The following is a 27017-nucleotide window of genomic DNA, read 5'->3' on the forward strand; positions in this document are numbered from 1 at the left end:
AATATTAAAATACCACCCCCGTCCCCAACCTCCCTTCACAAAAATACTCACGTTCCCTGCGGTGAAGGTGAACATCGGGAGAAAGATAATGGCGAGCCTCCCGTCAGGGATCTTAGTGCAGACGGCGGCGAGGACCGTCATGATTGCGCCCGACTGCAAACGAACAACGGGTGAAACTCAGCATGCAATGCTCAGTGACCTCAAATCTAAAGTAGAAATACTCTTCCAGAAAGTTGACAAGCCACAAGTTTCTAGGTGAGCACAAAGCTCAAAGGCTTCCAGTTACTGCCCTGGCCGCTGGCTCAGTAGGCTGCAGTATTGGCCCAGATACCAAAAGGTTGTGGGTTCGTTCAAGCCTGTGGGAGGCAACTAACTGATGTTTCTCTCTTACACTGATGTTTCTGTTTCTCTCTCTCTCCTCCCCCCCCCCCCAAAAAAAAAATCAATAAAACAGCCCTGGCCAGTTTGGCTCAGTGGATGGAGCATTGGCCTGCAGACCAAAGGGTTCCAGGTTCAATTCCAGTCAAGGGCACATTCCTGGGTTGCAGGTTCGATTCCCAGTGGGGCATAGCCAATCTGTTACTCTCTCATCATTAATGTTTCCATCTCTCTCCCTTCCTTTCTAAAATCAATAAAAATTTATTTTTTTAAAAAATCAATAAAACATATCCTCGGGTAAGGATAAAAAAGCTTTCAGTTACTACTGTACAAAATATTGGGCAAAGGGGTTAAAAAATGGGCAAATGATCTGAATAGACATTTTCTCTAAGAAGACATACAAATGATCAACAGGTACATGAAAAGGTGCTCAACATCATGGATCATCAAAACCAAAATCGGGTATCACCTCACATCTGTTAAAATCTACACTAATAAAAGAAACATGCAAATTAACCATCACTCTGCTAGCCCACCATCCAATCAGGAGGGGATATGCAAATTAGAAGGACAAAATGTCATCCACAGGATGCTCCAGATGTGGAGTGGCTGGGCGGGGCAGGACACCTGCTATGAAAGGGGGGATGGGGGGCGGCGGCGAAGGGATCTATAGGAATAGCGCTCCTGCCACAGCGAAAGCAAAGACGAAGATAGCAGACTCCAGCTGGAGTCTGTAGCAAAGGTGAAGACGGCAGACTCCAGCCTGAGCCTGCAGCGAAGCCAAAGGTGGCAGACTCCAGCTGGAGTCTGCAGCGAAGATGAAGGTGGCAGACTCTAGCCGGAGCCTGCAGCAAAGACGAAGAAGGCAGACTTTGGCCATAGGGAAGGCCTGGGTCCAGGATGCCGGAGGAAAACCGGTGCTGGAAGCCAAGGAAAGGAAGGCCTTTAGTGCCTATCACAAAAGGTCATGAAATAACAGGTGTTGGCAAGAATGTGGAGAAAAGGGAACCCTTGTGCACTGTTGATAGGAATGTAAATTGGTGCAGCTAATTTATTTCACTTAGCATAATATTCTCTAGGTCCATCCATGTTGCTGTAAATGGCAAGATTTCATTGTTTCTAATGGTTAATACACCACTGTATATATATATGTGTGTGTGTGTGTGTGTGTATACACACACACATATACAGTGGTGTGTATATGTAATGAATAAAGATGTAGCATATGTATATATATATATATATATATATATATATACATATGCTACATCTTTATTCATTCATCTCTTGATGGCGACCTAGGTTGATTTCCCATCTTGTTGGCTACTCTTGATATGTACTCTATTCCAGTAAGCATATATAAATGACCAATAGTTAAAATTTATAGCCTCAAATTTACAAGGCTTTAGAAAAGTATAAATTCTAAATTAGATATAGATTAGATAACAGTTAATAGGAATAATTGTTTCAATGTTAACGTCCTGGCTTTGATAACTGTGTGGTCCTTCTGTAGTTAACAGTAGGGTGAAGGCCATATAGGAACTCTCTGTACTAATTGTGCCACTTTTTGCAATTCTAAAATTATTTCAAAATGAAGTTAAAAACTTCTGTAAAATTAAAATATTTTAAATTAGAAATACTTACTGCTCCAAGTGATGGTCCATATCTTCCTGTAGCGACTTTACACACATAACTGACAAAGGTGGAAATAACACCTGAGAAATAAGTCACATTTCAGTCAATTTGGTGAGGTATCACAATGGTTCCCATTTCTGATCACCACCCACGGAGACGGACAGTGCCTGGGACCCAGCTGGGCCACTACGAGGTGCAGGCATGGACACTATCCAGTCTCACTCCAGGTATTTACAGGAAACGAAAAGCCAGACTGACAGCACAGCTTTCTGAGTAAGAGTCATTTACTTGACCTCTCAGTCAGCTTTTTCTTCAGCTATATCGTGAAGACAAGAGACTAATTCCAAACTCACCAACTGTCCGGGAATCCTCTGGGCTGCATTCCAAACACTAAATCAGAACCCGCAGTGGGACCGAGGAATCCCTGTCTACCCAGCTCAGCCACCGATTCTGCTGCAGATTTAGATTAGATGGTCCTTTACAGATCCCTTTGCCTCAACATCACCTGAGTGTGGCTCATTTATAAAAACAACTTCCGCCGAAGCTGGTTTGGCTCAGTGGTAGAGCGTCGGTCTGCGGACTGAAAGGTCCCAGGTTCGATTCCGGTCAAGGGCATGTACCTTGGTTGCGGGCACATCTCTGGTAGGGGGTGTGCAAGAGGCAGCTGGTCAATGTTTCTCTCTCATTGACGTTTCTAGCTCTCTATCTCTCTCCTTTCCTCTCTGTAAAAAATCAATAAAATATATTTAAAAAAAAAAACCCAAAAAAAACAACTTCCTACAGAGCAGGTATTAATGGCATTAAAAGACTCTTGGACCTACAATACAACTAATGCCTGGGGAAAAACTACCCCCTTATCTTACCCAGAGAAACCACCCATCTTCTAGTTCTGAGGGACTAAACGAACTTGAGTATTTAATAACATTGATTAAGTACTCATTCTGGGCCTTGTGGTTGATGCTTCTAATTTAATCCTTTATCATTATCCTCGGAGAGGTATACAGTCTTTTCTGTAACATCACACAGCTGGTGGCAGAAAAAGTATCTAAACCTAGGGCTTCCATCTCTAAGTTCACTACAGAATAATTATCAGATATCCTGCTTTAAATGAAGGGACCTAAAAAATGAATTTTTATACTTTATGGTTTTAATTAAGTACATTTTACAAAGAGAGATGAACAAAATTTAATGAATCAATTGCCAAGTTAGCAACATCTAGGAATCTGGAATCCTAACCACCGCTTCCTGAAATAAGGAAATGATGCCACCGCCAGGACCACAGCTAAGGTGGGTCCCTGCTAACATGTACGCTTGCAAGAATAAACTCCTTCTCACAATCTTACTGAGTAGCTCTGGAAAAAGCGTTCTGGAGGCTGAACACACTGTGGGAATGAGCTTAAGGTCACTGAATGTTCAGATGACTGCGACTGCAGGGAGGTCAGGGAACTATTTATCTGTAAAATACAGAACCAAGCCCAGCCGGACTGGCTGTGGCTGAGCATCGACCTATGAACCAGGAGGTCCCAGTCACGGCACATGCTTGGGTTGTGGGCTCGATCCCCGGTGTGGGGCATGCTGGAGGCAGCCAATCAATGATTTTCTCTCTCATCACTGATGTTTCTCTCTCTCTCTCTCCCCTTCTCCCCTCCTCTCTGAAATGAATAAAAAAATATATTTTAAATAAAATAAAATAAACCAAGACCTAGTGACATAAAAAGGACATGTTTAAGTTTCACACAAAACTTTAATTACTGAGTAATTTAAAACTAAACAGTAGCTAAATAATTTACATTAAGAGGAAATCTGCTGCAAAAGTGAAGCAGCAGTCCCACCAGTCTGTGGTCGTCTTCTGTGCGCGAAATCTGAGAAACAAACGCATGCTGAGCACTTCTTGTACGGAGAACACGGCTCTAATCCTTTCCGGTGTCCCTTCTCCTGGTGGGTGGGTGTTTGCACTCTGAAAAGCCCAAGAATAAAGCTTGCTACCTGCAGATAAGTACACGGCCATGAACTGCTCCTGGCCCAGGATGTTCACGATGCTGGAGGAGAAGCTCCACAGCACATACATGTTTGCTGCCATGTGAAACAAGGAGAAGTGGCTGAATGTGGACAGCAGCATCGGAGTGCAAAGGACCTCTAAGAGAGAAAGAAAAACACACTGGTAATCGTGGAACATACCACCAGTAAAAATAGTCTATTTTAGATTTTTTCATTATTATTGCGAAATCAAACATGGGAAACAAAAAGAGCCAGTTAAAAGATTAAATAAGCCCTAACTGGTTTGGCTCAGTGGATGGAGCATCAGCCCAAGGACTGAAGAGTCCCAGGTTTGATTCTGATAATCCCCAGCCCTGGTCTGGGTGTGTGCGGGAGGCAACCAATCGATGTGTTCCTCTCACATCAATGCGCCTCTCACTCTCTCCCCGCCCCTCCTCCCCTCCGCCCCATACCCCATCTCTAAAAATTATCAATGGAAAAATATTCTCAGGTGAGGATTAACAAAAATGTTAAACAAATTGCCCTGGCTGGTGTAATTCAGTTGGTTGAGCATCGTCCCATTCACCAAAAGGTAATTGGTTTGATTCCCAGTCAGGGCACATGCCTGGGGTGCAGGCTCGATCCCTGGTAAGGAGGAAGCTGATCAATGTTCTGCTCTCAAATTGATGTATCTCTTTCTTCCTCTCCCTTCTTCTCTTGAAAATCAATTAAAACAGAAGGAGAGCCGAAACCGGTTTGGCTCAAATGGATAGAGCATTGGCTTGGGGACTGAAGGGTCCCAGGTTCGATTCCGGTCAAGGGCATGTACCTTGGTTGCAGGCATATCCCCAGTAGGGGGTGTGCAAGAGGCAGCTGATCAATGACTCTCTCTCATCGATGTTTCTAACTCTCTCTCTCTCTCCCTTCCTCTCTGTACAAAATCAATAAAATATATATTTCTTAAAAAAGAAAAGGCTATAGGAATTTAAAAACAAAACAAAACAAAACAAAAACAAAACAGAAGGAGACAGAGAAACATCAATGATCGATTGACTGCATCCTGCATGCCCCTATTGGGGACTGAGTCCACAACCCGGATCTCGACCAGGAATCGAACTGTGACTTCCTGGTTCATATGCTGACGCTCAACTACTGAGCTACATGGGCCGAGCTAAATCTCTTCTACTTATTAAGCAACCAATAACAATTTTCAACTCAATGAAAGTAACATCATCATGGTGTAAATTGGTTAGAAGAATGAATTAGTAAATAACAGTCTCTCAAAGAGTAGTAAACAATGATGATTCTCATCATTGATGTTTTTCTCTCTTACTCCCTCTTCCTTCCTCTCTGAAATCAATAAAAATATATTTAAAAAGAGTAAACATGTAGTGATCATTGAATTTTAAGTTACTAAGTAATATTTAGACATCTATTATGTGCAAGGCACATTGTGGGTACCCAGGACATAGCAGTAAGAAAGTGGGGTCCCTGTTCTGAAAGAGCTTATAGGCTATCCTCTGATTTTGTTTATAACTGTTAATAAGAACTCATTCTTTTTACAACATTCAATTAACATAAAGCATATTTCTTTCATATTTCCTCTACCTCAAAATAAAATCACATAAGTCAGACTTACTTGAGGCTGGATTGGATGTGAAATATCTGATCATTCCCCGCTGTAGAGAAGGTACTCTCCATAAACAGAATACAAAAACATTTGCAGCTATGATACCTACAAAATAAATATTTATAACTTAGGATAGTTAAAAATAAAAACAAAGCAAGTCTGATTAAAAGTCTACCACAATTATGTAAAAGTCTTACACACTTGGGGAGAAAAAGCGAGCTAAGGATTTTAAGTATCAAAACTGTCACATACTCTGGCCGGTTTGGCTCAGTGGACAGAGTGTCGGCCTGCGGACTGAAAGGTCCCAGGTTTGATTCTGGTCAAGGACATATACCTTGGTTGTGGGCACATCCCCAGTAGGGGGTGTGCAAGAGGTAGCTGTCGATGTTTCTCTCTCATCAATGTTTCTAGCTTTCTATCCCTCTCTCTTCCTCTCCGTAAAAACTCAATTAAAAATAAATAAATATATTTATTTTATATATATATATAATATATATTAAATATATATATTTAATAATATATATAAACTGTCACGTGTTGGTAAAGTCAGAGAATTCCTGAAAAATTGCAAATGCTCTAGGAGCTAACTTCTCTCACTCAGATCCATAGTTTACTTCTGAACAGTCTACTCTTCTAAATCAATAATTAGATCTATAATTATTGTTTGGTAATGGCTAACCCAAAAACAGAAATAATGTAGACTAGGTCCTTTAGCCAAAAGGAGAAAAGCTATAAAACATCACGTCTTTTTCTACAGGGAACAGTATGCTCTTTAAACTTAGGAATAGCTTATGAAACGTCTATGTATTATCTATGTAGATGAAGATCCACGTGTTTGAGAAAAATACATTGGCTAAGAATTCAGGAATAATATGGAAGATTTATGCAATTGCTTTAAAAATGTTTACATTTAGGCTTTGGGTGATTTTCATATTCCTGCAAGAACTGATGTTACCAGAACTACCACTCAACTGAGTTGATTTATTTAAAGACAGAATTAACTATATAGTTACAAAATTATTATTGAGGCTGGATTGGATGTGAAAACTATAAACTTTGCCTGGCTGGGTTGCTCAGTGGTTAAGAATCAACCTATGAACCGGGAAGTCACTCAGGGCACATGCCCAGGTTGCAGGCTTGATCCTTAGTGTGGAGCATGCAGGAGGCAGCCAATTGATGATTCTCTCTTACCACTGATGTTTCTATCTCTTTCTCCCTCGACTTTCCTCTATAAAATCAATAAAAACATATTTTTTAAAAACTACAAACTTTAAAACTACATTAATTTTATGTACCATTGCTCTTTGCACATAATAGGCAGCCATCTAATTGAACTAAAGAAATTAAAACATTTATTCATTCCTCAATCTCTTTCAGCAACAGGCAATTAGCCCTTTCAACATCTACAATCATAATTAGGACTGATTCCAACATTCCGGTAACAGGATTTCATTTAGAAGATATTCACTGCACAGACCCTGCTAGCGGCTACATCTTGGAATTACCGCTGGCTTCCATATTTGCTCACTCTGTAAAGCTCCAGCTACCCCCTGGCATTCCTAGTCTCTCCAGTGTTTGCTCTCCTACTTGAGAGTTATGTATGGAAGAAAACTTCCACTTTCATAGATTCTAAAATATTTTCCATTTAATATCTGAAATCAGAATGTATCTTACAATTGGTGGAATGTCCTGGTGAACTGGAAGCATTTTTTCTTTCTCCTAAGTAAATTAAATGGTGTTCACTGGTACTGCATCTCACTGACTTTATTCCATCAATTTTATTAGACTCTTATTAGTGGGGACTGTTACAGCTGTTATACCATTTTTGGAAACTAACTGGAACTCTTTCAAAGATGGTGAGAGAGATAGTATTTATGAAAGAATGAGAAAATGGACTCATAGCAAGTAAGTATGAGCACTGTGTACTAGTATGTGCATCTCCTAATGAGGCGCCTGGAACTCTGGGAAAGGCAGGTGAGCAGAAGCTCCTCAGATGGGAGGAGAGACCTCAGGAGGCTATCCTAAAGGAAGTGAGAAGTGATTACTGTGGTACCTGGGGTTCTTTAGTTTCTTTGGGGTGAGGTAAATACCCAGAGAACTCTCTTAGGTCTATGTCATTGTACACAGTGATTTGGTATCTCAGGGAAAAGAAGACTGAGAATAGTTTTGCCTAGGTTTCCACCATCAGAAAGATAATCAGTCAGAGCTTTGCAATTTGCTCCAATTGTGATTCTATGCAAAGAGAGCAAGATTGGGCCCCTGATCCTGCCAGTCTACTCTGCCAGTTCCACAAGCTGCTTCAGGTTCCTCCCAGAAACCAGTGACAGCATACAAGTTTGAAAATCAGAATCACCACAACACTGTAGGGAAGTAGAAAGCATCTCTGGCTGTAGAGACTACAACTGGGGAAAAGACTTGAAAAAGGGAAAAATAAACCACATATATCAAGATCAACAACTGTCAAAGAATTAACATTGCCAAGTTTTCAACCCAAATACTAGAAACCTTTCTGGTAAATTATGACAGAACTAGAGGCCGGTGCACACATTCATACGGGGGTGCAGGGTGAGGGTGCAGGGGTCATCCCTCAGCTCAGCCTGCACCCTTTTGCAATCCTGGAGCCCTTGGAGGATGTCTGACTGATGGCTTAGGCCCGCTCTCCGCCTAAGCTGCAGTTGGACATCCTTAGCAGTGCCACGGAGGTGGGCCACTGTGCTCACCAGCCTGGCTTGTGGCTGATGGTACTCCCCTGTGGGAGTGCACTGACCACCAGGGGGCAGCTCCTCCGTTGAGCATCTGCCCCCCAGTGGTCAGTGCATGTCATAGCGACCAGTCATTCCGCAGTTCAGTGGATTTGCCTATTACCCTTTATTATATAGGATATGGCCTTGGAACACACTGTAGTCCAAACCCCTCACACTTTATAGACCAGAGGTCTATGATTAGACATCCCACTAGTAAACTACTGAACAAATATACCCAAATCATGTATATGAGCTACCATTATTCATTATACACACACTAACAAATTAAAAAGAAATGAGGAAAGTAGCAGATATTTTCTCCCTTGCAGATCCCATTTTGAAGGCCAATTATAGCTGAGAAAACTGTGGCTCTAAGAAGTACAAGCTTTCAGAGAGCCAAATTTAGTGGCCAAACCAGAATTTCTAATCCAGAGCTCTTTCTAATAGAGACGTGGGTAGCCAAAAGGATTTCTTCCGACCTTGGTCACTCTAACACTTCGGACACCAGACAAAGGTCTCCTCACCAGGGAAACAGCATAGGCTGTTCCCAGCAGCAGGTGAACAGAAAAAGATGTATGGTAATCCTTGGCCTATGAAGCAGCAAAAAGGAATGGGTGAAGGAATAAAGTAGAACTGACTCTGCGCTGATTACACTAACCTGGCCAAGAGGTCTAACTGCTCAGCCTCAGTTTCTTCTTTTGTAAAATGGGGTTAATAAAGAACTGAATGATGACTAAATGAAAAAGGACCATTAAATATAGCAGTCACACAGTGACAGCCCAATAAATCAGCGGTCACCAACCTTTCGCACCTCACAGACTACAGATGGTCCGTGGACCATCGCCTGGCGACTGCTGCAATAAATGAAAATATGTAGAAAGGAAATGGCCTTTACAGGTCTGAGTCCTAGGTATATCACTCAATAGCTTTGTGGCCTGTAGCGTTTCACCCACTTCACTTCAGTTTCCTCATTTATAAAATGAGGATAATATTCCTACACCTCATAAAGGTTGTAGTGAAGCTTAAATAAGATAGTACATGCACCTAGTATGCAAATGCTCAAAGAAGTACAATTTCTTCCAGAATAAGAAAGAATACAAAAACATAGTTAAAAGAATAAAATGTCAATAAATGAGTACCTATCAATAATCACTTTAAATGTAAATGGTTTAAAAACTCCAATCAAAAGACAGGAATTGCTCAAGTTTTCTGCTTATATCTCCACTTAGAAGGAGTGTTACCTACCTCCACTTGACTCAGTAACTTCATGGATAAGGTCAGAGCTATTGATTTGGGAAGGTTTCTGCTGCCTCAGTGCCTACCTTTACCAAAAGTGATGGGCTGGCCCTACTGGTTTGGCTCAGTCGATAGAGCATTGGCCTGCAGACTGAAGGGTCCCAGGTTAAATTCTGCTCAAGGGCACACGCCCAAGTTGTGGGCTCAATTCCCAGTAGGGGATGTGCAGGAGGCTGCCAATCAATGATTCTCTCTCATCACTGATGTTTCTATCTCTCTCTCCCTCTCCCTTCTTCTCTGAAATCTATAAATATATATATTTTTAAAAAGTGAAGTACTGGATTACATCAGAGAGAATAATGAAGGACCTGCAAAGAAATCTCTCCTTCATAAGAATTGGCAAAAATTTTCAGAATCTACTTTTTCAGAACACTGCAAACTAGCCGAGGACTTGCAATAGCCCAGTATTTAAGAAAAATGGCAGAATCCTGCTAAGAACAATGAGCTTGAAGCATTGTAACTTGCCTAGTCCCATCCCCCACTTTCTAGCTATAAGTTATCCTTGAAAACAATCCACTTTCCTAGTGCAGCCTGGCTACCAACAGACGTAACAGAGTGGACCTAGAACTCTTTCAAAGCCTCATTCCTATTATCATCTGACCTATCTGATAATAGTTCTCTGGCAGACCCCACTCACTTGCAAGGCAACTGTCAATATGTGACCTGCCTGGGAACTCAAGTACAAAACCCCCTTTCCAAGAAGGTGTTTGTCAAATACAACTACAGGCAAATGTTTTAAATTTGAGGCTGCCTCGGGTGAAAAGAACATTTGTGGCAAACAAGAGATTAAACAAAGCCACAATCTCTTCCTATTCTGTGTAACACTCAGAGAACATCTACAAATCCAAGGTAAGAGAGCAGCACAAGTGAATCTGTCACCCCATAAGTCTATCCTCAATCAAAACCAGGGCTGAGCTCACCTCACTTCGGATCAGAATAAGGAAAGCAATCAGAAGAGCTAAGCAAAGTTAGAACTGGTACCCCTGAAAAGAGATAAGACGTAGCTAAAGCACTAGTTTGTAAGCCATGAGAATCTTAGTATGTAGTTAATTTATTATTAAGCTTCACTAACAAATGTTGTGAAATTATAATCACTACAACCAGGATAATTACTTTGCACAAGAGAAGGCTGAGGTCACACTGAAACTTTTCTCAGCCTTTAAAAGTCACTTAGATAATCTGACAAAAAGGATTCAAGATCATTAGAAAGATTCGAAGCACTTTACACTCAACATTTGTCTCTCTACTGCTATGTTCTTCATGCCAAAGAACTGATTTGACTAAACAAAAAGCAGGCTCAGCAAAAGAACTCGCATTTTTAATTATATACTGACTTCTTTGAATAAACTATTTATTGACATGAGAAAGTTTTAAAATTCTGATCCTAGGTTTCCTCAAAATTAAATGGCATAAAATCTTAATCATCTTCAAAGAATACAAGGTACCAACTAATTTTAAGATACTTTGAAAATATCAAAGAAATCAAAACTTTGCTATCCTAAGGGAGTTAATTTTGGATACTTTCAGAAAACAAGCATACCCACCCACACACACACAAAACCCCCCAAAATCCATTAATTCCATTAGAAAAAGATGTGCTGTTAGTTATCTTGAAGTCATTTTTATTAAGACCTCACTGACTACTTTATGACACTATATCTTTGAAAATCTCAACCCTTTGACTCAAGATCCCACTCAACATTCATTCACTCAACAGATTTTAACTGAGTGTCTTCGTGCAAGTAAAGTGCTAGGTGCTATAACCAAATGAAAAATCTCATTGATGTCCTTGAGGATGTTGCATGTAAATTATGAAAGGCAGGCTCTGTTATAAGTTATTAAAAGGTACAATGAGTTCAGAAAAATATATGCACTTCCTATAGGAAGTAATGTCTGAACCATAAGCTTGAAGACTAGATCAGGTACCAATGAGGACACAGAAAAACAAAAAGTTAAACACCTTTTCTCCACTTAGGTACAGAATATTTAAGAGTATCAGAGGAGCCGAAATAGCTCAGTTGGGAGAGCGTTAGACTGAAGAATACTTAAGAGTATCATTTGGTCTAATCATATTTGAGAAAAAAGCAATATTTTGCTATTTCCCTAGGAAGTTATTTTTTTCCTATGTGCACAATTCTTCAAGTACTTTCAAATCTGGCCCTGGCCAAGTAGCTCAGTTGGTTAGAGCACTGACCCAATGCACCAAGTTTGCAGGCTCGATCCCCAGTCAGGGCACATCAAGAATCAATCAATGAATGCATTAAGTGGAACAACAAATGGATGTTTTTCTCTCTCTCTTCCTATCCCTCTCTCTAAAAATTAATAAATGAAAAAAATTTTTAAAAAGGACTTTCAAATCCATTTCCCCAAATTTATCAAATAACTAAGTTCATATAACAAGTCTCAAATACAAGTATTATCCTGAAGAGTCAGAATTGTCTTTCTATAAAAATTTACAAAGAATAAAAATTATCATGATGACATGCATGGCATGCTTACATTTAAAGAGGATTTTGTAAATAGCATGGCACAGTAAAGAGAAAATCGCTTTAGAATCAGACAGACCCAGGTTTTGAAACTCGGTTCTACTACTTACTAGCAGTGTCGAAAAGTTCCTTCTCTGAAAGCCAGTTTCCTTATCTGTAAAAAGGGAAATAACTAACCTGTAAGCAACCTTGTGAGGTAGGGAGAGAAAGTGTATAAAGCATTCTGCATAAAGAAAGTACTTAATCAATGTCCCCCTTTGTTTCTTTAATAGCGGAAGTAATAATTATTCATAGCCTATTTCACAAGCTGGGATTCTACAACAAAGACAGATGAAAATTAAAAATAATTGACCCAGAGCATCATGTATACCTTTTTGCCAGACTATTCTTTACACTGTGATATTAGCCTAAAGGTACAGGACTCCCTATGACTTCTAAACCATTGGTGAGCATGGTACGAAAGCCATTGACTGTGACATACTGTACCTTTTGGTTTGATTTCTCTTTCCTTGAATGGCTAAAACGTGTAAGCTAACACAAACCTGTCACAGTCCGCTGGCCATCACTTAGGTTATTCCACCACTTGTTAATCTAAAACAGAAGAAAAACTGCACATCACCATATGTTAAATCCTTTCAGGGTAGACAAATAAAAAGCTAGAAAAAAAAATGCTTTGTGCACATGAAAATCACTGGTGAACAACAAACATAATACATGTGGTAGAGTGGAAAGCACAAGTGCTTTATAAGAGACGGTCTTATCCTCTACCCAGAGCCACTGATTAGCTGTGTGGTCTATTAGTAGATTACTTCTAAACTTCAGTTTCCTGATTATAAAATAGAGATAGTAACGGATATGTACGGTAATAGCATTATTCTGAGAAATAGCAACAAAGTAAAGCAATTACCACACTATCAGATATAAATAAGTATCAGTAAGTGATTATTCACCAAGGTCCACTCTAGTTTTAAAATTCTGAGAATATTCTCTACTAAAATTACCCTTTTTTTAGGTAAAATAATCGTACTGAGGTTTAGAAAAAGAGAAACAGAGAATCCTAATCTTTTGGGGACACCCAATGACATTTTTACGGATGAAATATGCCTAGGATATGCTTTATAGTAATCAGTGCTGGGGAGGGAAGGGAAAGAAAGGAGACTAGATGAAAACAAAGCTGCCTGGCCAGTGTAGCTCAGTGGCTGAGCATCGACCCATGAACAAGGGGGCTAGGGTTCAATTCCTGGTCAGGATACATGCCAGGGTTTCGGGCTCAATCCCCAGTAGAGGGCGTGCAGGATGAATTTTCTCATCATTTGATGTTTCTATCTATCTCCCCCCTCCCTTCCTCTCTAAAATCAGTAAAAATATATTTTTAAAAAACAAAAATCTATGCAGACGTGTTGGAAACCTGTAACTTTCTAAAGGACCTGGGATTATGGAATAAGTTAGTTTTACTATTTCTAAAACATATTGTACTGGATAAAAACCACTGCTACTGCCCAACTGAGATGGTTCAGTGGTTGATTATCGATTTATGAACCAGGTCATGGTTCAATTCCCAGATAGGGCATATGCCCAGGTTTTGGGCTTGATCCCGTGTGGGGCATGGAAGAGGCAGCTGATGAATGATTCTCTATCATTGATGTTTCTTTCTCCCTTCCTCTCTGAAATCAATAAAAAAAAAAAAAAATTTAAAAAATCACTGCTGTATTGCAGTTTTCACCTATATATATCCTATCCATTGTTCTGCTGACATAAAGCCTCTCTGAAACAGGTCGGACTCATGCTTCTTGTATGTCTATAGGCAAGCAAAGTGAAATGAATCCTTCTCCCTACTTTGAGAAATCTTTCTTTGGAAAAAAGAACCCAAGGCTGCCCTCTCAGACTCTTGCTGGCCAGGATTAAGTTCCTAGGAAGGACAAAACTGAAGAGGACATTGACCCTCTCTCCAAATTGGAAGGGCAATGTGTCTTAAAATAATGAAGGTGCTTAAAAACCTCATGGACCTGGATCCGCATAATAGCTTCTGGCCTCAGTGCTCAATAATATTGTCAAGTGAAATAAGATATATGTCTTATCTAAAAGGCAATATTTTTTAAAAATCAATTAAGAGGAAAGAGGGCCATCAACTTGGATAGGAAATAATGAAAGCTCTAAAAGCTATGTATTTGTACCTTCTTGCATCATCTCAACAATGGATATTTACCAGAGGCATATAAACATGTCACTGAGAAGTTTTCTAAATCTACAAAGTATCTCTACCCCAATGCATAAATATTTTGAATAATACTCTGTAACTCTAATATGGAATATAGAATAAAAAAAAGTCCAGGAAGGTTATGCAAATAAAACTGGCCCTTAGGAGGAGGATCTGGGGGAGATAATAGATCAACCGAAGGACTTGTATACATGCATATAAGTACAACCAATGGACATAAAACTCTGGGGAGGGAGGGGATGTGGGAGGGAGAGAGGGGGGCAAAAAAAAAAAAAAATCAATAAAATATAAATTAAAAACAAAAACAAAAAAAAAACTGGCCCTTAAACTTTAGTAGGCCTGGGAGAGGCCCCCAAAACATTAACAACTAGCCCTTGTGATTCTTTTTTTCTTTTTTTTAGAGTAAGGATTTTAAAATTATTTATATTTTTATTGATTTCAGAGAGGAAGGAAGAGGGAGAGAGAGAGATAGAAACATCAAGGATGAGAGAGAATCATTGATAGGCTGCTTCCTGCATGCCTCTTATGGGGATCAAACCCAAAACCTGGGCATGTGCCCTTGACCAGAATCAAACCTGGGATCCTTCAGTCGCAGGTTGGTGCTCTATCCACTGAGCCAAGCCAGCTAGGGCTCCCTAGTGGTTCTTGATACACATGGGTAAAGGGACAAACCGCCAGGAACACTGTCAAGTACAACACTGCCAGATATACAAACTATTATTAAATACTTGACTCCAAAGAATATTAAGTGTACTGATTTCACATCTACTGATTCAAAATTGTCATTAACTAAAAACACTTCATAAATAACCAGACTTCAAGAATTGTGACCAATAGAGTAAAAGCCATGTTTATGTTTACCTCCTTTCTGAAGTCTCCTTCTTTCTGGGGTCTTATGCTATCCAACCAATCAGCTTTTATACCATCAAAATAACTCTGGACCCTAGATTTCAGTGATTCATATTGCCAAATAGCAGCTGATCCAAATGCAAAGCCTGTAAACTAAAAAAATATATTACAAAATAAACTTAGAAGAGAAATAAATCTATACACAGTTCCAAGAACAATACTTCATTTTTATGGCTTTATACAAACCAATAGAAGGAACATCTGACACAGTGAAACCTATTAGGTGAAGATAACACTTGTTTCCCATGTTTAACTTCATGGTACCCTCAGGCCTATGAACAGCTAACAATTTTTTAAGAAAATTAAAAACATTAACTTAATATCACTTGAAATGTTATTTCAAATAAGAGGCCCATAAGTTTCTTTTCTGGGATTACATAAGTGAACCAGAGTCTAACAGCAATTATTAAATCCATGCTCTCTTGTAATTATGTATGACCCGAAGATACCCAGATCCTTTTGACCCCTCCCCTCCACTTGTCTTTAAGGGAACCCAAATAGGACAAATGGTACTTTAACACTGCACCTGCAGCAAAGAACGTAACTCCTAATAATATGAGTTCTTACCCCAACAGTAAAAAAAAAAGGCTTTACAAGAGTCCGTATAGGATGGGGAGAAGGGTAAAAGACTGTTTCTTCTACAGGAGGAATCAAAGCACTTCTCTTGTACGCGTCACCACTTGTTCCTGTGTCTGATTTTCGAGGTTCAACTTTCCTGGGTGCTTTTCGGAATCCACATTTTTGCTGAATGAAAAAATTAAACCTATAGAGGAAAATAACAGATTAGAAACAGAACTGCATCTTCCAAACATCAAAACCTCTATGACCTCCCCACTTGGCCAGTATCATCACCACCTCAATTTATTCACTCAATAGCCCCAAAGAAGCCAAAACACCTACTCCCAGGTGGGATTTAAAGTCAAATCATTGAACTGTGGAGGGAACTTGTTTGGGCTGTTACTCTTTATCAATCAACAAAATAATTTTTATCCATCCTCCACACAGAGTTTGCAGTCCTGTAAAAAGCGGAATAACTCTAGGGGAATAGGGAAATGGAGAAAAAAATATGAAGAGGATTAAGATGTACAAATAGCCAATTATAAAACTAGTCAGAAATGTAATGTACAACATAGGGAATATAGTCAATAACTACATATGGTGACAGATGGTTGACTTATTGTGGTGATTACTTTGAAAGGTATATAAATGTCTAATCAACATGTTGTATACCTGAAAACAATACTTATTGTATGTCAAATGTGATTTAAAATAAATGTTTAAAAAAGAGAAAGTAAAAATATAGGGAAATGGAGCAAAAATAAATTTTTAAAAAGCTGGAGTCCTGGCTGCTATGGCGGAGTTGGTTGGGCATCGTCCCATGAAGTGAAAGGTGGGCTCCAAACCCAGCAGAGGGGCGTGCAGGAAGCAGCCAATCAATGTTCTGCTCTTACATGGATGTTTTTCTCTCTTTCTAAAAATCAGACATAATTTTAGAGAGGAAGGGAGAGGGAGTAAGAAGAAACACCAATGATAAGAGCAATTCCTTTATCAGCTGCACACCACATACTGGGGTTCAGACCCACACCACACACCACATACTGGGGTTCAGACCCACAACCTGGCCATGAAACCTTGACCGGAATTGAACCCGGGATCCTTCAGTCCACAGGCCAACACTCTATCCACAGAGGCAAAACAGCTAGGGCAAAAAAAAATAATTAAAAAAAAAAAAAATCAGTATTTTTATTAATTTCAGAGAAGAGAGAGGGAGAGATAGAAACATCAATGATGAGAGAAAACCATTGATTGGCTGCCTCCTGCATGCACCCTACCGTGTACCGAGCCCACAACCTGGGCATGTGCCCTTGACCAGAATCGAACCCAGAACCCTTCAGTCCATAGGCCAATGCTCTATCCCTGAGCCAAACCTGCCAGGGCTACAAAGGGTCTTGTTGTTTGAGCCTCTTTAGCCTAACCTCCCAAAACATCGGACACACCTAGCCAATAACGGGTAGAGCATCAGCCTGGGCCCTGCTCCGGGCTCCTGCAGCAGGCACCCAATTGGTGTGTTTCTCTCACATCGATATTTCTTTTTCCCTCTCTTCTACTCTCTCAAAAAAATCAATGGAAAAATATCTCGGTTGAGGGTTAAAACCAAACCAAAACAAACCTGACACTACTGATGACACTTGCCAGCCTTTGCTGCTGTAAGACTGCACTCCCTGCTCTTCAATTTCCCTTTCCTGATGGCTTCCTCTCTTCTCCTCCTCCTAATGACATATGCTTAAAGGCTCCAGCCGTTCCTTTATACACTCTCAGGCGGAATCCATCTACAGGTAGACTCCTTCAAACTCAACCCACATAAATTTGTGAAGCATTTTGTTTCTTTTGTAAAACTCTACCTTATTCCAGGTAGACAATGTTATACAAGGTGGCCCCATCAAGTTCAGCTGCATAATACATATATTAAGAGTATATATATGAGAATTACAGTTTTTACTCAGACAACTTATTTTTCTCCTGTAATCAGTCTTTTGTCAGTTTAATTTACAGGATCACAGCCAATGAACCTAGAATTGGTAGAGGCAAAACTCCCTTTTCTCCCTTATACTACACATTAGAATTGCCTGGTAAGCTTTTAAAAATACAAGCATACCTCATTTTAATTGTATTTCACTTTACTGCACTTCAGATAGTGTTTATCAATTTAAGGCAAGACCAGCGAAATTACAACTTGCTTTTTTTACAACTCCGTTTTTAAAAAAATAAATCTTTATTGTTCATATTATTACAAATGTTCCTCATTTTTATCCCCTCCATTGCTCCCCTCCACCAGGTTCCCACCCCACCCTCTGTCCTTATCCATGGGTGCAGTTTATGTTCAGGCTCTTCCCGCACCTCCCACTCCCCTTTTCCCCGAGAATCGTCAGTTTGCTCTCCAACCATACCTCTGATTCTATTATATTCACCAGTTAATATTGTTCATCAGATTTTTTTTAATTCCCTTGGTTTATAGATTCACTTGTTGATAGTTACGTATTTGTCGTTCATAATTTTTATCTTTTCTTCCTCTTCCTAAAGAACCCCCTTCAGCAATTCATATAATTCTGGTTTGGCGGTGATGAACTCCTTCAGCTTTTTTTATTAGTGAAGCTCTTTATCTGGCCTTCGATTCTGAGTGATAGCTTTGCTGGGTAGAGTATTTTCGGCTGTAGGTTCTTGCCATTCATCACCTTGAACATTTCTTGCCATTCCGGTCTGGCCTGCATGGTTTCTGTTAAGAAATCAGCTGACAATCATATGGGTGCTCCTTTGTAGGTAACTACCTGCTTTTCTCTTGCTGCTTTTATTCTCTGTCTTTTGCTCTAGGAATTTTATTATTATTTTTTAAATATATATTTTATTGATTTTTAACAGAGAGAACAGGAGAGAGATAGAGAGCTACAAACGTCGATGAGAAACATCGACCAGCTGCCTCTTGCACACGCCCTACCGGGGATGTGCCCGCAACCAAGGTACATGCCCTTTACCAGAATCGATCCTGGGACCTTTCAGTCCGCAGATCGACGCTCTACCACTGAGCCAAACAGGCTTCGGCTGCTCTTGGAATTTTAAATATGATGTGTCTTGGTGTAGTCCTCTTTGGATTCCTTTTGTTTGGAGTTCTGTGCGCTTCCTGGATTTGTAAGTCTAATTCTTTCACCAGGTGGGAGAAGTTTTCTGTCACTATTTCTTTCAATATGTTTTTGGTATCTTGCTCTCTCTCTCTTCTGGGATCCCCATAATTCTGATGTTGGTTCGCTTGAAGTTGTCCCAGAGGTTTCTTATATTATCTTCAACTTTCTGGATTCTCTTCTCTTCTTGGTTCTGCAGAGGAGTGTCTTCTGGCTCTTTATGTTCCAAATCTTTGGCTTGATTCTTATGATCTTCCATTCTGTTTTTAGGACTCTGTATAATATTTTTTTATTTCAATATATTCTTTATTTCTAGTTGATCCCTTTTTATTTCTAGTTGATCCCTTTTCATATCCTCATAGGTCTCGTTTATTTTATCGGCCTTTTCTAGGAAATTCTTGAAAAACCTTGTAAGCATGGTTTTGAACTCTATATCCAGTTGCTTGTTGTCCTCCATTTCTTTCGTTTGTGATCTGTTTTCTTGTCTCGGATTTTCGCTGCTTCCCTGAGTTGGTAGGGTGGCTTTGTGTGCTAAAGTGTCCTATATGGTTCAGTGGGTCAGCCTCCCAGTTACCTGAGGTGGACACTCTTGGTGCACCCCTTTGTGGACTGTGTGTACAGCCTTGTTGTAGTTAAGTCTTGATTGTTGTTGGTATCACTGGGAGGAACTGACCTCCAGGACAATTGGCTGTGAGGATCAGCTGTGTCTATGCCGGGAGACAGCCTTATTCGACTAGACTTGGAAAATTGCAAAAGCCTCTGTGCTCAGCTTGGAGGGTGCTGAGTTTCAGGATGGAGCCTACAGCCTTGGATTTCCATTAGCCCTGTCCCGTATGAGGTTCCTGAGTCTCAGTTCCTCAGTGTCCTTCGGTATTCACTGCAAGCACCTCTGAAAGAAAGGTGCCCTCGAGTTTCGCCCACTACCAGACAGTCTAGTCTCTCCCCCAATGAGCCCGGAACTGAGGTTCAGTGCAGTTGGAAGTGGAGTTGGAAGTGGGGTTCAGTGCAGTCCGGAGCTTTTGTCTCCTTCCCGCTAAGGCAATCCAGCGGCATAGTCAACAGTCCATCCTCTGCGTGCAATGTGCATGCCTCAGGGACTCTGCCTTTCGCCGCTCCCCTGAGTTTCTGCCTTACAGCCTAGATTCCCTCTGTATGAGCCTGGGTCCCCAGGGTTTCGCCCAGAACTGGGGTTCAGTGCTGTCGGAACTGGGGTTCAGCACAGTCCAGAGCTTTTATCTCCTTCCTGCTAGGGAACACCAACCAGGCACTCAGCCTCCCCCTCCTCTCCAGCTCCGTCCTCTCCCCATGCGTGCATTGTGTCTCCGTACCTTAGTCTTTTAAAGATCCTCTGATTTTCCTTCCAATTTTTTTCTTTCCTTCTAGTTGTAGCATTTCCAGTCAGTCAACTTTCCTGTAGTTCTGGATAATGTCCATTTTGTATTTTCTGAAATTGTTGTGCGAGGCTGCAGTTAGGCATTTACCTATGTAAATTTTTTTTTTAAATTTTTTTTTCTCCTACAACTTCCTTTTTTACAAGCCGCTTTATTTCAGTGGTCTGGAACCAAAATTGTAACAGCTCTGAGTCATACCATCTTTTAATATACCAGAGCTCCACTTTTTACCAATTAAATAGTCTCTCCAGGGATAGGACTGGGGCATCAATATTTTTTAGGAGCTCCCAGGGGATTCTCATGTGCAGCAAGGGTTTCGATCCACTGCAGATATGGGAAAACTAATTTAGTGTACATACAAATCACCTGAGCATCTTGTGAAAGTCAGGTTCTAATTCTGTAGGGCTGCTATAGAATTTCTAAAGCAGCTCCTAAATTATGGGTTGACAAACTATGGCCTCAAGGGCGGATTAGGCCCACCAACTAAGAATGATTGTTATAATACATTTTAAAAGAGTTGTTTAAGAAAAGTAAAAGAATATATGACAGTTGACCATGTGAGTGTCACTATTTTCATATAGCCTTTTGCAAAATAAGTTTGCCAAGCCTGTCCTAGATGCCTACACTGCTGGTTTGTGAAGCATTTAGAATAGCAAGGAACCAGAGCCTGACTCCCCACACTTCCAACAGTCTTTCTACTTAAATTAGAATGGTTATCTGCAGGTTATTACTATCGGACTAGGATTAACAAAAATTAGAATTTGTAACAAAACAAAGAATTTCAATACAAAAATTTCCCTAGGGCTGACAGTAGCAGCATTTTGGGCTACCTACCAGCATCCATGCCCTCTTTCCCTCCCTAACAGTACTTGGAATTTCCAGCCATTGGGGGTGAGGAGGCTCATGTAGCTCCTGACTGGCTTAAGCCAACCTACACTAAGTGATAGGAATTTTCAACTCTATTAAAATCTTACTGGTGTACACAGTCCATCATTGACTGGAATGGCAGAAGTAAACTTATTCCGCTGGATTTGAACCCAGAAGTATATAGCCCCAAGAGTTGCTGGCAGCCATTTTACAAGGAGATAGCATGCTGAGAAAATAAAGCCAAATTCAGTTAACAGCCAACCCATGCAGAAAAATGGAACAATCTGAAACATTGGGTCTCGCCTCTGGACTTGTTAATTGCATAAACCAATAAATTACCCTTGCTTAGGTGATTACAATTGGGTTTCTGTTGGTACATGGATGCTTTTAGGTGTGGTATTTCATCACATGTTTCATGGTAAGGTACATTCTCTGTCCTTACGGAGGTTTTTTTTTTAAATATATATTTTTATTGATTTTTTACAGAGAGGAAGAGAGGGATGGAGAGTTAGAAACATCAATGAGAAAGAATCATCGATCAGCTGCCTCTTGCACACCCCCTACTAGGGATGTGCCCACAACCCAGGTACATGCCCCTGACCGGAATCGAACCTGGGACCTTTCAGTCCGCAGGCCGACACTCTATCCACTGAGCCAAACCGGTTTTGGCGAGTTTTTGTTTTAAATATCTTAAAATATAATACCAACCAAAAAAAGCATAATTTTCTCTAATTAAGAATGTCTGAAATCATATTTACAGGCTTGGGTTCTTTAGCTCTACCCATTCATGTGGGTATATAAGACGGAAAAATAAACGACAGTAAATGACTTGCCTGAAATAAGTTCTGAAAACAAATGAAACAACACAATATAAAGAGAAGAGGGCTGAAACTGGTTTGGCTCAGTGGATAGGCCTGCGGACTGAAAGGTCCCAGGTTGATTCCAGTCAAGGGCATGTACCTTGGTTGTGGTCACGACCCCAGTGGGGGTGTGCAGGAGGCAGCTGATCGATGTTTCTAAATTTCTATCACTCTCCCTTCCTCTCTGTAAAAAATCAATAAAATATATTTTAAAAGAGAGAGAGAGAGAGAGAGAGAGAGAGAGAGAGAGAGAGAGAGGGAGGGAGGGAGGGAGGGAGGGAGAGAGAGAGAGAGAGAGAGGGAGAGAGGGAGAGAGAGAGGGAGAGAGAGAAAAGGGTCACTAGTGGTATAGAACAAGTCATGAAGACAGGCTTTTTAGCTTTGCTACTTTGGCCCTTCTGCCAATAACTAGTGATTTGTGAAAGCAATCTAACATGCTTAAAGTGGGAAAACCTTATGTATACTTGAATTATCACTAGTCACACAACTGTTATGGTTCAGTGTTTTTAAATATATTTTTTTTATTGATTTTTTTACAGAGAGGAAGGGAGAGGAATAGAGAGTTAGAAACATCGATGAGAGAGACATCGATCAGCTGCCTCCTGCACACCCCCTACTGGGGATGTGCCCGCAACCAAGGTACATGCCCTTGACCGGAATCGAACCCGGGACACTTCAGTCCGCAGGCTGACGCTCTATCCACTGAGCCAAACCGGTCTTGGCTGGTTCAGTGTTTTTAAAATATGATTCCCATAACTTTTAAATAGGTCATCCTATAATCAATAAAGAAACTAAAAAATAAATAAATAGGTCATCCTATATAATAAGAGTAATATGCAAACTGACCATCATTCCAAAACACAAATGGCCACCCCCAGTGGACACAAGATGGCTGGCAGGGGAGGGCAGCTGGGGGGGACCAGGCCAGCAGGGGAGGGCAGTTAGGAGGAATCAGGCCAGTAGGGGAACGGTTAGGTGTCAATCAGGCTGGCAGGGAAGTGGTTGGGAGCCAGCAGTCCTAGATTGTGAGAGGGATGTCCATCTGCCCCTGAGGGGTCCCAGATTGGAGAGGGTGCATGCTGGGCTGAGGGACACAACCCTCGTTCCCCCCACACCACCCCCGTGCATAAATTTCATGCACTGGGCCTCTAGTATCTATATAATTGTTAGTTTGATGGTGAAATAACAGTCTCATGATGTTTTTCAGTGTATGGATTTAGGATAAACACAATATAACTTAGATATATGTACAAGTCAGCACGAATGTCTATTAGTAAATATTTGTGTGAATAAATGGCCTAATGTAAAATGAGACAAGATGTGACCAAGTATACAGACAACCAATTCATTCCACTTAAAAGAAAATAGATGGCCGAAACTGGTTTGGCTCAGTGGATAGAGCATCAGCCTACTGACTGAGAGGTCCCAGGTTCCATCCCGGTCAAGGGCATGTACCTTGGTTGTGGGCATATCCCCAGTAGGCAGTGTGTAGGAGGTGGCTGATTGATGTTTCTCTCTCATCAATGTTTTTATCTCTCTCCCTTCCTCTCTGTATAAAATAATATAAATATAAATATAAATATAAATATATATATATATATTTTTTAAATAGATGTTTTTTGGGAAGGGAAAATTCTACAAAACTCTTGCATGCCAAAATTACCCATCTTGAGTTAATAAATGGTAAATTACACAGGGAAAGTAATTGAATATACCTGATTTACTAATTTGTCATGTTTTTTACCTAAATATATCTTAGGACTGATATCCCAATCTAAAAATTTAAGGGATAACTGCTACAATCATTTTTTTTTTCTCTTTAAATAATTGACAAATAATGCAACTTCTTTCTAGCCTTAACCGTTTTTCAGAAGTGCTGACAGAAGTTAGATAATGGTAAAGCTTCTGAACCATCTGAGATTTTTCTCCTTTTTCTGTAAAGGGCCAAATGGCAAATAGTTTAGTCTTTGTTGTGAGCAACTTAAATCTCTGTTGCATCTTGTTTTATAAAAACTATTCTTGGCTGGTGGGCTGCCTTGAACCCGCTGTAGTTTGCACAATTCTTGTATCACTACCTGCAGTGCTTGTATAAAATGCAAATTCTCAGCCACACATCAGACTTTTTACATCAGAATTATGAAAAATGGGTCCAGAATTCTGCTTTTTAACTGTATTCCTGATTTCATTCTTCTGCATAGTACTAATTTCAGAAGCACAGGAAGTCACAGCGGACCTAATACATTATATGTGGTAATCCATCCTCCCTATTAACTTTAAATGCTTATTTCGAGGCAAGTAGGCATATACTCTATTTCAACTTTACCTATATTTTCCTATAATGCACATTTTTCTATTCAACCAAATAAATGTAATATTTAAACTCTGCATAGAAATGGCAAAAAAAAATTAGATACTAATCTTCAATATCGTTTATTCATTTGCTTTTCTCAAATGGCCTTCAATTTTTACTGAAGACTCATTAATAATTTTTTTTTTTTTCCTCCCGAATGTATAGCTTTAACACTTAATACACCTGTTGCTTTCTAACAGCCATATTCATTTTCCTCCCCCATCAAACCTACCAGGAGTTTAAGATTAGTGCCTCATGCTCCATGTTAAGTGCATTATGAAGGTACAACATATGTTTCTTATGTTTCACCAATCCCTGCTCCGATTCACGTGGAAAAGCCGCTCATAAGACTATGCAAGAGGCAAAATGATGCTCTCCTCTGATTCCACCTTCCCTTACTTCTCTAGATGCTAGATAAGGTAATTTGTAGAACAACGGCTTTAAAAAGACGAAAGAAAATACTATCTCCGTACTACCATCCTGCCAGCTATGTAACTGCTTCACTTAAAAAAGGAGTAGAGCCGGGACCGGTTTGGCTCAGTGGATAGAGTGTCGGCCTGCGGACTGAAAGGTCCCGGGTTCGATTCCGGGCAAGGGCATGTACCTTGGTTGCGGGCACATCCCCAGTAGGGGGTGTGCAGGAGGCAGCTGATCGATGGTTCTCTCTCATCGATGTTTCTAACGCTCTATCCCTCTCTCTCCCTCTCTGTGAAAAATCAATAAAATATATTAAAAAAAAAAAAAAAAAAAGAGTCGAACACTGTCCCCTGCACCAAAAGGTCATGGGAGCACATAAAGAAGGCAACTGACCAATGTTTCTCTCTCAAATCAATAAAAACATATCCTTGAGTGAGGTTTAAAAAAAAAAAAAAGTCCAGAAATGGGTGAAAAAGGTGAAGAGGTATAAGAGGCACAGACTTCCAATTACAAAACAAATTCCAAGGACAAACACAATACAGGGCACGGAATATAATCAATCTATATATATTATAAAGCCTAAGCCACCATTACGACCAAACAACTGGGACGGAACAACCAGTTGCTATGTCACACACTGACTACCAGGGGGCAGACGCTTAACACAGGAGCTGCCTTCTGGCGGTCAGTGGGCTCCCATAGCCAACCTCCCACAGCCAGGCTACCTCCTCACGGTAGGCCCCTCCCTGTGTCCCACAGGCCCCTTCCCGCAGGCCCGGGCTGGCAGTGGGCAGGCCGGGACTGGCAGCTGGCCCAGCCCTGATCAGGACTGGGTGAGACAGCCCCAACAGGCTCTGCTTGTCGGCCAGGCCTAGGGACCCCGCCCATGCAGAATTCATGCACCAGGCCTCTAGTATCTTAATACTTTGTATGGTTACTAGACATATTGAAGACCCACTCTTGGACACTTGAAAATATTATATATGTCAACTATACTTAAAAAAAAAAAATGCTTGACGATTAGAAAGACCAAAATCTAAAATAAAAAAAAATGGGGGGAGGGGGGGGAGACACGGGGTGGTGTCCAATGCCTTCCTCGCGGGATTATGAGGCCGTGGCGCCCGCAGCCCTGAGATTACTTCCCCTCCCGCCCTCCCGGCGGGAAAGGGGCGGCACGGCTCGCGGACGCGGGACCGGGTGTCGGCGAGAAGCGAGAACTGGGCGGAGGCGAGAGGAGGAGATGGAGAGACCAAGGGAGCGGGACGGAGGGAGGGATGCGCCGGAGCACCCAGAGGGACGGCACGGCCTCTGCCCCCGAGGATGCGCGGCCGGAGCTACCGGCCCGGGGGAGGCGCCGAGTGCCGGCCTTTACCTGCGTCCGAGCAGCCGCGGCCGGGCCAGCGCCGCGGGGAGCTCCGAGCAGTTGCGGGCGGCCCCCGGCGCAGCCCACGCCTCACCGCAGCACCAGCCTCTCTGCGCCCAGCCTCGCCACGCCATCTTCCCAACCTCTGCCCCACCATGGCCCGACCTTACCAACCCCTGCCCGGAACCACTTCCGGGGCGGAGGGGAAGAACCATAGAGCGCCGCGGGACAGCCTAGAGCGCCCCCGCGCGGCTGGGCGGAGGCTGGACCATCCCGAGGAACCAGAGACCCGCCGCTGGCCGCTCTCACCCTGCACCGCCTTTGCAGGATGAAACTCGGAGGAAAAAGAGGAGAGAAAACTAGAATTTGCTGAGGAATGCCATGTGCCGGGCACTTGCCCTAATTGATTGTTTTAATCCTCCCCAAATTCTTGAGGTTGGTATTATTACTATTTGCAGTGGCTCAGAGGTTCAAAGAGGAGTTAAGTTTTCTTAAATTACGAGGTTTTTTTTTCCTGCATCTCACCATTTCATGTTATAACATACTTAAGAGAATGTGTCTCATATCTTTTTTTTTTTTTTATGGTGACAACTGAACTTAGTATTTTTAAAACTGTAACTTTTTTCTGAGTAATGAATTTAAATAGAAAAGAATTGGAAATATAAAATGTACAAAGAAAATAAATAAAATATTACTAGTAATCCCACAATATACATATGAGACATTGATAAATATATATGTACATCTGTAGTATATTTGAATGCACACTTATTTGTATATTATATACATATATGCCTGTTTATATATGTGGATAACAATTAA

At 41.0% G+C, this 27017-nt stretch overlaps 1 protein-coding gene across 4 annotated transcripts in view; it reads right to left on the bottom strand.

Moving 5' to 3' along the window:
- The window catches only part of PARL (presenilin associated rhomboid like), a 30208-nt gene extending 3819 nt beyond the window's left edge, over positions 1-26389 (bottom strand). The window contains exons 1-9 of one of the 4 annotated variants that reach the window (XM_084874214.1): positions 26205-26384; positions 15841-16036; positions 15226-15366; positions 12633-12737; positions 12257-12300; positions 5630-5725; positions 4000-4149; positions 2023-2093; positions 52-153 (exon numbers count right to left, since the gene is read on the bottom strand). In XM_084874214.1, coding sequence (XP_084730340.1) covers positions 52-153; positions 2023-2093; positions 4000-4149; positions 5630-5663 — 357 coding nt within the window. In that variant the 5' untranslated portion in view covers positions 5664-5725; positions 12257-12300; positions 12633-12737; ... (1 more) ...; positions 15841-16036; positions 26205-26384. Of the gene's footprint in view, positions 1-51; positions 154-2022; positions 2094-3999; positions 4150-5629; positions 5726-12256; positions 12598-12632; positions 12738-15225; positions 15367-15840; positions 16037-26204 lie in introns of those variants that run through there. The other 3 variants (XM_084874212.1, XM_084874213.1, XM_084874215.1) reach the window with 3 other exon arrangements.
- Positions 26390-27017: the final 628 nt, after the last annotated feature.

Source organism: Pipistrellus hanaki, assembly GCF_964339955.1.
Source record: "Pipistrellus hanaki genome assembly, chromosome: 2".
Classification (NCBI taxonomy): Eukaryota; Metazoa; Chordata; class Mammalia; order Chiroptera; family Vespertilionidae; genus Pipistrellus; species Pipistrellus hanaki.